The sequence below is a fragment of the Atta colombica genome, unplaced genomic scaffold (genome assembly GCF_001594045.1).
Source record: "Atta colombica isolate Treedump-2 unplaced genomic scaffold, Acol1.0 scaffold26, whole genome shotgun sequence".
In the NCBI taxonomy this organism is placed as follows: Eukaryota; Metazoa; Arthropoda; class Insecta; order Hymenoptera; family Formicidae; genus Atta; species Atta colombica.
In genome coordinates this window covers 32,964-45,478 of record NW_017259359.1, presented here as the reverse complement: position 1 = coordinate 45,478, position 12,515 = coordinate 32,964, and the positions used below count along the sequence as shown (strand labels likewise).

Genomic DNA, 12,515 nt, shown 5'->3' with positions numbered 1-12,515 from the left:
ATATATATATATATATACAGTGTGTCTCTTAAGATGGGTGGGGGGCTACATTGGGGACGAAGAATGGATCAAAGGGAATAAAAAATTCTTATATCATTTTAAGATACTCGCTGTAGTTTTCGAATTAGAAAAGGAAACGTCTAAGCTAATATGCGATTAAGTCACGCGAATTCATAGGACAGCGCACACTCGTGCAGCGGCGACGACGGCAGAGAGAGGGAAGGAGTGCTTCGTCACCTGGCACGACCTGGCATGACGATCCTATGTGTTTCACTGCATCGCGCTTACATTCTCCAAAAATGTTATTTTAGCTGAAGTTTTTCTTATTATTATAAATCACGATTAAATATGTTTTAATACAATTATAGATATGTTAAGCGATATAATTAATTAGAGCATGCATTACACAAAGCGTATTGAGATGTTCCTTTAAGCGAAGTATAATTCCCCGTCGATAACGAAATTCAATTGCCTATTACTAATTAAATTCTCAACAAACTTTCTGAGAGGGGAATGTCTATTTCGAAAAGGTCAGCCACAAGAATGTGAAAGTCGATATTATCAAACGCTCTCGCAATGTCCAGAAAACCCGCTAGTGTGTGGGAGTCCGATTGAGAAAGCTCGTTCTAACCGCAGTGATAAGAACAATTAGAGTGTTATCACAGGCTCTAAAAGGCCTAAAGCCTGATTGTGTTGGAGGAAGAATAGACCGAGACTCGAAACCAATTTAGTCTGTAGTATAGCATTCGTTTCATAAGTTTGCATAAGTTAAACAAGATATGAAGAATATGATTCTAATCGCGTTACCGTCTGCTTTAGAAATCAATTCTACCAGCGAGTTTTTCCAAGAAAAAGCCTCTTATCAAGGATTTCATTGTAGATATCTAGCAAGTGTATCAAGAATTCCGCAGGAAGATTAGTGATCATGGAGAAGTCAACCTGATTCAATTCTGGAGCCGAATGCTTCTTAACAGATTTCAGAGCGTTTTTTAGCTCTTTAGTGGTCAAAGAATTGTCCAGTCAAGTAAGAGGGTTCGTGCGATCCTCCTGTTTCATTTCTTTATGGACTTGATACGATCATAACATGACGGCAGACAGAGTTTAGAAACCGAAGTGAGATCTGTTTGAGATCCTACAACTGTTGATAATTTAGTGCAATATTTCTGCGAAAGCTTTTTTAAGGGACCATTATTTCTGGTGGTTCAGCTGTTAAAGCCACCAATCAAATCACGTCACCCTTTATGTTTTTATCCTGCTAGACGCTTGATGAATGAGATTGGCTTTTCGAAACTCTACAAAATTATTCTTGTTGGAGTGTGAGATGAAATTTCGTACAGCTCGTCCTCTATCCTCCACCGCCCTGGCGTACTCCTCGTTCCACCAAGGTGGACCGTCCAGATTTTTATCCTGCACACTGCTACGCAGAAAGCCTTTCCTTCCAGTACGAGACTCTTGACAACATCGAGTAGATTGTACAAGGATATTGTATCGCCCGATCGGAACGATCTCCTCTTCTGGAGAAGATGCCGCAGTCGAAGATAATAGGCGACGATTAATATAATTCATCGAGTTCCTTTTTTCTTAAGGAAAGCTTGTAATGAAAGTTGGATTTAAGGCAAACTTGAGTGCCAATTTGCGTGATCACCGGAAAATGGTCGCTGCTATGAATGTCCTTGTCAAGTAAGAGTCACACATAGTGGCCAACTGTGCGGACGATAAAACCAGATCAGAAGTAGGTGAAGTCAAAGAATGCAAATGCGTGGGAGTAATTTCATTAAGAACACCAAATCAAAATCTTCGATGCCATCATGAGCTTCCTGCCCGAAGCAGACTCTTTTACTGAGGGATGTTCAATCCCGCTAAATGTCACTGTATCATAGGCCAAATTCTCTTGTGCAAACGCCCCTGTGTGCTATCGCCGGCTTATGCGATATCTTTTCTAAAAACCTTAAGAACCTTAAACTTTGAAAAATTACTAAATTGCTTTAGCAGGAATTCCTACAAGCAGAGTACATCATATTTTCTAATAATAACTAGCAGCGAGGGAAGATTGTAGCGAATGCCACAACAGTCCACTGAAAAGCTCTTATTCGATTCGCGGGCCTGCCGAAGAATACACGCAAACCACCGGTGGAGCCCTCCCTCCCCGCCCACCCCGATCTCGAAGAAGAGGGCGCTCCTTCGGGACAAACTTCCGCCTCAGGGGAGAGATGAATTAAGGAGAACCCCCTGGGGTTCACTAGCGCGCCAGAGTCACTATTAATTTGATAGAACAATTCAATTCCGAAAACCATAACCATTATCATAAGTTGCGTATATCAGAAAAATTATTAGAGTGAGTGTAAAATGGAGTGTATCTGGAGGGAGTTATCACCGTCCCCCCCCCCCTCCATGAGGAGTAAGCGGAAACTGGAAGATGTTACATAGGTTTTTGACTAAATCCATAATTACGCCCAAAGCACTGGATAAATCATTATTCTGAAAATGCGCGAGCAAGTCAAAGAACTCCAAGAGAAAATCCGTGAGGCTACTGTTTTTGTTACTTGCTCCTTGAGAATCTCGCTGAGAGGGGAGAATGTCTTGATAAGCGACTCATTGCCAAAAAAGTGGAGGATTGTGAAATTCGTATAGCGCATTATGTGCGCTTCTCTGTCGAGATTTACTTCCTTAATATGAGATGTGCCTTGTCGTTGGTAACCAGTTGTATTCCCACGAATTCTATTAAAAACCTACCTATCAGAAGGGGGCGAGGGGATCTTATTGCACTGGCATAAGACTATATCTCGGGCCAGTCACCTCCTCATCTGAAAGACCAAATCTGATATGACTCTCAAAGGAGTGCCCTTCTCTGGGAGACTTCCTCCTCGGAAGATAAGGAAAGTTATTGTAATCAGGACTAGGATCATCAGGCGAACCAGGCGAGCTGAAACTAGGGATGCTGCTATTAACTATTCTCCTGGCGTCGGCGATTGAGATATTTTCGACCATCATGCTCATTATAACTCCTGCGTATATGGGACAGTTGCTTGTTGTGGCTCAGTGTTCACTCTGGCAGTTGATACACTTGGGGGGACTTCTCTTAAAGATGGCAATTGCTGTTTATCTCACTATGTGTCTATTTTCGCCACAATACAAGCACCTCGGTGTACTTTTGCATGAGTACTATTAACATGTTCTACACGATAGCAGGTATAGCAAACGTTGAGGAATGAAAGGACGGACTTCATGACTAATTTTAAATAGGTATATTTCTTGGGGAAGGATTTGACCCGCAAGTTTAATTCGGATTGTTCTGGAAGGACTGTATTCTTTACCTTTGTTTTCGCATTTGCGATTTAACCTTTGCACATACCAGGTGTACAAGTATGAAATGACGATTTTTTCCTAAAAAAAACACGTTAAATTCGGAAGAATGATAAAAAAAGATTTATTCAAAGTATGCTCCATTGCTAGTTACACATTTTTCCCATCTTTCGGGCAATTTGTGGATACCACGCCAGTAAAAATCTTCCCCTTTTGCCGCGAAACATTCATCGAGCCATTTTTTCACATCTTCGTACGAACCAAAGCGCTGCTCAGCAAGTGCGTGACCCATCGATGCAAACAAGTGATAATCGGAAGGAGCCAAGTGAGTAAGCCGCATGGGATAGAACTTTCCAGCTGAGTGCTTCCAACGTGTCCCAAACTGTTTTGCCGTATGTGATGGAGTATTGTCATGGAGAAAAATGACCTTGTGTTGCCTCTTTTGGAATTCTGGTCGTTTTTTAAGCGAACGGTTCAAATTGATCAATTGTTGTTGATAGCGTTTGATATTAACCGTTTTGCGAGGCTTCAATAGCTCATAATAGATCACATCCTTCTGGTCCCATCAAACACGGAGCATCGTCTTCCTGCCAAAGCGATTCGATCTTGCGGTCGATGGTGCGCCTGGGTCTACCCATGATTTTTTGCGTTTGGGATTCTCAAAAAAAATTCACTTTTCATCTCCAGTAATGATACGATGCAAGAACTGACTTTCTTCTGTATCGTTCGAGCAAAATTTCACATGTGTTTTTGCGCCTTTCCATCTGTCTCTCGTTCAATTCATGTGGCACCCATCTGCCGACTTTCTGAATCTTTTCCATCTCTCGTAGGCGATTAGAAACAGCTTGTTGACTAACGCTCAATTGCTCTGCGAATTGTTTTTGTGTTTGTGAATCATCTTCATCCAGCAATGCTTGCAATTCCACGTCTTCGTATTTTTTGAGCGATTTTCCGTGTTCCTTGTCTACAACATCGAAATCTCCAATTTTGAAACGCTGAAATCATCGTTCACACGTTTTTTGCGATGGAGCATGTTCCCCATAAGCTTCTTCAAGTAATCGGTATGATTCCGCAGCAAATGAAATTTCTTCAAATGAAAACAAAAAATTAATGCTGTCCGCGAATGCTCCTTATTTGGTACAAATTTCGTCATAGTAAACACAGCAACACAATACGCCATCTGTTTCTCAAATCGTCATTTCATACTTGTACATCTGGTACAAGATTTTTGCTCTTGACGATTCCAAGTAGTTCCTTAGCGTCCATATCAATCTGTTGCGGGACATCCTGATTGACATCCTGATTGGCTCGTCCTAATATCTTAAAAGCAGGAATAAATACGTGGAGGTTATGTTCAGTAAAGACTGAATTTTTTACGAGCCTGTTAGCCGCTGCGGCCGAATTAACCTCGATGAGAATCTTGTCCCTGCCGATCTTTTTGATTTCTTGGATATCAAGAATGTCGGATTTTGCAATAATGCTATTAATAAAAGTAACACATAATACATTTTCTCTGTTTGATTGTACATACACTGTATACGGGCCAAGATCACGCGGACCGTATCGTAACACGGGATTAGTATTTATGCCATTAGCTGAACGAGAGGTACTAAGTGTACTTGCTGTGTTGTTGCTGGAATTCTGTCTAGCAATCTGATTCGCAGAAGACGCCCCCGTGAGCACTGGTGCGCTCGTGCATTTCTTGGCGGGAATTATCCGCTCGTTATGATTATTCTCGTCCCCCATTACCGAGAACGCTTCCTGGACACGTTTTCAAAATCCATATTATAATATATGTCTGCAGTGACTGTCGAGGATGATTCAAGGACTTCTTGACTTTCCGGAATTATGCTTTTATATACAATCTCACAATTGTCCCACAATTCTCACCAGCACTATTTTTTATTGTAACCGTGTCGACATTGCTATGCGTAGGGTCCGAAGCATTAATTCCCGCCTCTTTCTCTTCTTCTTTTAGATCCTTTAAAAGGAATTGCAACTGATTATTGATAGGCTTCTTTTCGAGATAGAAGGATCATAAATAAAGATCGGAGGATCGAGAGAGAAAAAGGAAGAAGCACCATCACGTTGCCCTCCCCTCCCCCCCCCCAGAGGACGAGGCCATGACGCCCCGAGAAAAACTTATTCACATAAATGGATTGAAGTGAATTGATTGAAGTGAATTGATTACTGACTCTAGCAGAAAAGAATAGAATATGTCCCGAAAATAGTGGATGACTAACACGGGAAAGAACGAACTATCGCGCACTTTTTACTCGAAATATTGTACCACAATACGAGGGAGGCACGATCGACTCGATTCTTTGACTCGCACATTGCGGACATTAGCTAGGCTTCACCCAGCCAGTTTGATCTTCAGAGTTTGGACACTTTTTGTTATGAGTGATATGATCGGAAAAGAACCAGAAGTACCGAAATACTAGGCTACGTTCAGAATCATTTTTCAGATGCACCCAGATGTCATTTTATCCCTGTTGTTTACGAATATTAAACAAGAATAAAAGAACGTCTGGGTACACCTTGATGATAACTGAACGCAATCCTAGAGAAACTATCGATCATTTTAACGGAATTTCCGTGATCATAGTGCCTGAATCTTATTTCGGTCAATATGACATTTAAATATTTATTTAAAAATGTCTGGAAGACTTACAAATGTTTGGTACTTCATAACGAAATACTAGTACAAACGATTCTATGTATGAACATTGTTGAATTTAGATCCGGCTGATTATTTCAGTCAAGTACATGATTCAACAAGAAAATTCATTAATTATAATTAATAGATTGACTTGCAAACCTTTTTAATTGTATAATTATAATAAACACTTCAAAACTCTTCATACGAAATACAAACAATTTAAAATAGTAATATTGTATTTACAACCAGAGGATTTGTTCGATCATGTACATTCGAATATTTTTAGTAACTAATAGAGAGCCTCACAGAGAAAGAGAGAGTGGGAAATTACATCACGTGAATGCCTATGGAATTTGGATGTCCACACCCAATTAGAGGAGATAGGTCACATGATGCAATTTGCCACTTTCTCCCTATGTGCTCTCTAGAAATTAATATCTTGTTAATTATTATGAAAATTGCAAAATGGCCGCTCTATCAGTACATGAAATATTTAGCTGTCCTTCTGAGACACTCTGTATATTCATACATGAAAACTTTTTTGTTCAAAACTTTCGAAACACTGCTTCATTCACGGCGCAATAGTGGGAATAGCTTCGCTGATAAAACTTCGCCCATGAAAAGGATTCGAGGTTTCAGCGAAGAGCGTTTCAACGCTGCTTCATTTTCAGAGAAGTGGAGGGTCTTGGCCAGCGAAGTATCGCTACATGAAATTGTACCTTTATTACTTATAGTTATACATAGTTATACTATGGACTATATTCGCTTTGGCGTTCATAACGCTTTAAGCGTAAAGCGGGGAGCACAGACTTTTGCATAATGCGTAATACGTAATGCATAAGAAAATAAACAATTAAAGTAGTCCGTTTTCTTCCTTTTGTTATGTCCCAGGGGGAATTCGACCCGTTCGATCCAACCTGAGACTATGGTGAGGTCCAGAATTCGCATTCGTTCCGAATGCTGAAGTAGCTACGATTGATTTTGTCCAGCTTACTGATTGGCTAGATATTAGCGTTAGAAATAACAATTATAGTCAATTCTGAATCCATGGCTGCTCTCCCGTTCTTCTCAAATATACGAGGAGTCTTTCTAAGATTCCAGGGCACTCGGAGCAACCTGTGACCGCGCAAAGAGTAACGAGTATCAAAAAACATGCGTGGCAAGTCTCAAACCGCTTGGGGTAGCCGAGGTGGACGTAATGTCACAAAATCCCGGAATAATTCTACTTCTCGTGAATGGGTAATGGGAGATAAAACACTCAATGCATTTAATCGTCCCGTTCTCCTTATGTTGATAAAATAAGGTGAATACGCAGCAATTATTACAGAGCCACGCAACGTAAGAATTGATCACCAGGAGTCAAGTGTCAATAGAGGCGCGTGAATGCGAGAATACGAGGCACATACTCTGTGATTCATTCACATCGAGGTTTCAATTAGCGAAAAGTAAAATAGAAGCTTTGTTACCTGGAGATGCTCAAATGGATGCTCTGCGATGCTTCTAATTGCCAGCAAAAAGAAGGGAAAGTTGCAGTACCAAGGCCTCTGTTGCTTCCTGGACGAATCCGACTGCTGATTTCGGTCGTACTAATAGCCACGCGCGATCACTTTTCGTTAGTGTTTTGTAACGAATGATTATATCATCAATGTTAATAATTAGTGAGAAGATGGAGATAACCACTAAGCATTCTTTGATTAAAGTTAATTAAATATATAAAGTTAATTAAATATATAATATATTTTAAAATAATTCATTTTAGTACATTGATTACCGGGGTGATAATTATTTCTTACGCGAGTTTAATTCAATTTAGTCTAGTTTAATTCAAATTGGATTACGTACTAAGAATTAGAACTTGCAATTATTAATAGAATTAGGAATTGAATTAGCAAAAGAGAGTTGTGTTCGGATTTAGAATAATAATTCACGGCGCTTAACTTAGAGCGGCGAAAGTGGCCGGATAATGGAAGGAAGTTGAATCTCATGAGCGTTCACTACATACCACTCACTGCCTTCTCTGATCTCTTTTATGGGCGTCCCTAAAACCCCCTTTCATCGACCGTGACATCATTGGTAGGTATGGAGAGAAGCATCAGGTACATTCCAAGAGATGCCCGCATATACCACTCGGGATTAGTAAGTTTGTTCGGAAAAGTTATTGGATAAAAAAATGAAATTATTGCAGACGTGACATTTTTCATGAAATAAATAACTCTGATTGGTCGAATTTCTTATGCCTTATGTGTTATGCATAAAAAAATGAATTAATCAAAGTCCTTTATTTCCTTCTTTTCCTTTTATGAAATAAAGGATTTTGGTTGATTTTCTTAAGGCTTAAACACAATAGGCACAGGCAACAGGGAAACACTGGAATATATCTTACTCTAATTGGACGGATCGTTATTCCCTGTTGCTTGTGCCTATTGTCTATACCTATTATGTTTAAACCTTTATACTTTATGTTTTATGTGTGTTTTATGCAAAAGTCTGTACTCCCCGCTTAAAGTCAATTGTGGTAAGATTCTAATCCAGCTATCAATCCATCAAGAAAACAAGCATCGTGTGTCGCAGGCTTTACTTAAGCATCGTTTCCATCCTTATTGCTCATTAAATATTAAACAAGGATAATTGATGCTCACAAACATCGTGTGCAGCTTAATACTACTCCATGTGGCCATTTTTTATGAGTTTTGGCATACTCATTTTATTTAAAACTTATATGAATTTGTAAAAACATAAATTTGATTGAAATAAAACGAATAATTGAATAAATTATGCCAAAAGTAGTGTCGAGAAGCATTATATGCTCCGATACAAAAGATCAAGAAGAATACAGCGAGGAGAAACCATTGCACATTTATTACTGTGTATGTGGCCAAATGACACTAATTTTAGGTTAGAATTATTATATTTATTGATTTCTAAAAATTTATAGTAATTTATAGTGCAAGATATAGTTTTTTTGCATTTGTGTGTAGAGTTAAATTTAATTTCAGACTATTATTTGAATATTGTAGAAAATTCTTATAAAATGATTTTATTTCCAAGTATGGTATATATCAACATCAAAATTATTAGTAACATAACTTATTGAATTTTATTATTTAAAAGTTCGTGTGATTAGTTTCAACTACAATTGACTTTGTAACAAGCAATGTAATATATAATGTTTATTAATATAATTTCACTATAACCATTAAATATAATTCAATCTAATACATTAGTCTTCTTTAGATATTTTATTTTAATTTGTTATCCTACTATATAAATATAATTAATTATTAAACATTGATAAGAATCCCATATATTAATGTCATTCGAATTTTCAAACTTATTTGCTTATTGAGTCCATGTGAAACCGAATTTTTGAAACTTGTCTGTAGAATGAAATTTAATTATTCGAATATTTCATATTTTCGTCATATGATTATAAAATACTTCAGTTTATGATGGAAATCATTGTAAATTAAAATAGTAAAGTTATATTTTCTTCTGATTCTTTGTCTATAAAAATGATGATAATTCTCAGTAAGATTGATTTTTTATGTAAAAAAAATTTTCATTCATTAGTATAAAAAATTATTGAAAAATATAAAATGTGTTCATCATAGTCTCAGTATTTACAAAATGACTTTTCACTGTGATGTCGCTTTATGTCTCTAAACATATTAGTTTCATTAATGTCTGGCTGTTCTAATTTTGTCTTTTACATTTTATAAGTTTGTTCTATTTTCTATACTTTATACACAATTATGCTTTTTTATTTCATCTAAAATATTGAAATAGGAATCATCCAATAACTGTGTTTTTATTAATATCATTTTTCTGTTCTTTAATGTAGATCATTTTTGCTATGTTTCTTTTTTTACACTTCCCTATTAATTGCTTAACAATTAATCATTATATTTATATAGGATAACAGGTTAGAATATTGAAGAAGACTAGAGTATTATCAACATGCAAACGTTTTGAAGCAGTTTTTAATTGGTCAGTTTGTAAAATTTTTTCTTTTAATTGGTCCATCAAATGCTTCAAATCATTTGTAGCAAGATTTTGATTACAGCCTAAGTAAAAGTCAAAACATTTTAGATTGAATTAGATTTAATGGTGTAGTAAAATTATACTAATAAATATTATACATTACATTGCTCGTTATTATACATAGTCTCATTATTCAATGAACATAATGTATGTTTTGTTATTGTTAAAAAACAAGAGAATTATAAAATTCAGTGTATATTTCAAATGACTACATATATAAATTCACATGGAAGTAATTAAGCACTTAAGATAGCTTTGATCTAGCTTTGATCGTTATAGGCATTATTCCTTATTTGTATATTTACATTATACGGTTTTAATCGTTTATTATTATTGGCACTATAAAACATTTCTTGACGTGAACATTAAAAATGTTCGTTTGTAATCATTTTGTAATCGTTTATTTATAGATTGTGCCATTGAAAAATTACCTTTAAGAAAAAGAGATGGAGCAAGAGTAATTGATGGCAGTAAACATGCCCACAAAATGACTTCAGAACGAGACGAAATTGTATTTCTTAAGCGTCCAGAGGGAATCGAAAAACAATATAGACAAAAGTGTAAAAAGTATATTTATGTTTTATCACTATATTTTTTATTCACAAGTGCAATGAAAATGTACTGATTTTTATTAATTATGTTGAATACATTTAATAATTTTGTATTATAAAAAAATATTTTGCAAAAGAACAAGAGTATTTAATATCTTGATATAATTAATGTTTTGCAGATGTGGCTTATTGCTGTATTATAAGCATAATCCGGTAGTAAATATAGTATTTATAGTAAAAGATTCCGTAATAAAAAGTTCGGGGGAAGGCCCTATGACAGACATTTATAATCAAGTGGCCATTGAGAAACCTAAAAAAATAATGGTTACAAAGCACACCAAAAATATGGGCAAATTCAGTTCGGTTACTGTATCCACGATTGATGAAGAAGAGGATGAAATAGAAGCAGTATGTCAATTGAATTTTTATGTTATCAAGCAATTTATAGTTTATGATATAATATTCAGAAAAGTTTCTCTTATGGTAGCTATGGTACTAGATGAATGTTAAATGGTTAAAATTTTTACTCTAATTGTAGTTATTTAAAATATACAATCTGTTGCCTATTATTTGAGTTTGTGATGTATTTTTTAATCAACCTGTATATATTTTTTGTTTTTTTAAAATAAAGTTTAATAAAGTTTTTATTTTAAAAAATAATTGAATTTCAGAGAGAAGTCGCAGACTCTTACGCGAATAATGCACGCATCATAGAAAAACAATTGGAGAGAAAAGGTATGAATAAACGAAAGACCATACCATCCGCTGAAATAGATTCAAAACGGATAAGACCAAGAGGAACATTGTTGGATGTTTGATTTTCTATCAAGAACTAATTGTAATTATGTACATTAATTTACTGTCTTAGAGCTAAAAATAAATTTATTTTCTTATATGTATTATCGCGCTTGGACAAAAAGATTGTAACACTTTCAATAAATTTGAGAATGTGTAAACATTGCACTCTTATAATTTTTATGAACCTGGTTTATCGAGAAAGTTGTAACCTTTCTCTTCACAATATATTTTTCATAAAAATCATGTTTCTTCTCAAAAACATAATAATAAACATTCATCTTATGATCTTGATATATTTATTAACATTACACAAAAAAGTAAATCTTCAAAATATACAAATGACTAGATACAAATATTGCATAAAAATGTATATTGCAAAATAGAGAAATTTAACAAATAAATATCAATTACATACAATTCATCGATAAATAAATAATTGCAAACAAAAAAAGCCATATTTTTTTGCTTGCATTCGGAATTAGCTCGTACAATGGCAACTTCAATTAGTAATAATTAAACAGCATATAATAAATTATTATTTAGTTAGTAAGAAGTAATTTCAAATTGATATGGCATATTTACGTCGTAGGATGGAAGAGTTATCTATTTAAATATAATTCTGTCACTGGCCACGTTTTTATCTATGGATTATGAGATACTGCATGTGCTGTCTACTAGACCTTAATGTTGTGTATACATGAAATCAAAATTTTGTTAAGTACATATGTGTCCGTTCTTTATCTTTCTATCTGCTATTTTGAGAGAGAGGGGGAGGAGGAGGAGGGAGTAGTGCGCGCGCGCGCGTATGTGTGTGATCTTCCACTTATTCTAATTGTGCAATTACAGTAATCAAGAAAAGTACAGCTCGGTTAGTTTTTTGATAGACTTTTCCTGAAAATTCTTTAAAGACATGTTTATATAATCTTTTTTTATACGGCTGGCTTTACGCACCTACGCACGCACGCACTTTTTTCGAGGATATTATATATTATACTTCATTTCTCTGAAAATAAGATTTTATGAGATCTGCATTAATTATTATTAGAAAAGCAGAAAATATGAAAAATATTTACTTAAAATTTGACAATTGTTCTATCATTTAAATAATCGATTCTAACACCACGTGTGTGTGTGTGTGTGTGTGTGTGTGTGTGTGTGTG

The 12,515-nt window shown here is 35.6% G+C and overlaps 1 protein-coding gene and 1 pseudogene across 2 annotated transcripts; one reads left to right on the top strand and one right to left on the bottom strand.

Annotated features, from left to right (window-relative positions):
* Window positions 1-429: 429 nt before the first annotated feature.
* On the bottom strand, window positions 430-1,566 carry LOC108689115 (annotated as a pseudogene).
* A 7,058-nt stretch (window positions 1,567-8,624) lies between these two features.
* On the top strand, window positions 8,625-11,514 carry LOC108689122 (UPF0428 protein CXorf56 homolog). 2 transcript variants are annotated; one of them, XM_018195760.1, is made up of 4 exons: window positions 8,625-8,832; window positions 10,417-10,573; window positions 10,737-10,965; window positions 11,229-11,514. In XM_018195760.1, the coding sequence occupies exons 1-4, from the start codon at window positions 8,769-8,771 to the stop codon at window positions 11,373-11,375; spliced, it is 597 nt and encodes a 198-aa protein (XP_018051249.1). In that variant the 5' UTR covers window positions 8,625-8,768; the 3' UTR covers window positions 11,376-11,514. The 2 variants fall into 2 exon arrangements, with proteins under 2 accessions (XP_018051249.1, XP_018051248.1); XM_018195759.1 differs by having other exon boundaries at window positions 8,625-8,860.
* Window positions 11,515-12,515: the final 1,001 nt, after the last annotated feature.

What these genes read in the sequence shown, in the direction of transcription:
- LOC108689122 (XM_018195759.1), top strand. Translation starts at nt 8,740, where the DNA reads ATGCCAAAAGTAGTGTCGAGAAGCATTATATGCTCCGATACAAAAGAT. An exon ending in TATAGACAAAAGTGTAAAAA is followed by an intron (nt 10,574 to 10,736) that starts GTATATTTATGT and finishes AATGTTTTGCAG; the next exon opens with ATGTGGCTTATTGCTGTATT. An exon ending in AAGAGGATGAAATAGAAGCA is followed by an intron (nt 10,966 to 11,228) that starts GTATGTCAATTG and finishes ATTGAATTTCAG; the next exon opens with AGAGAAGTCGCAGACTCTTA.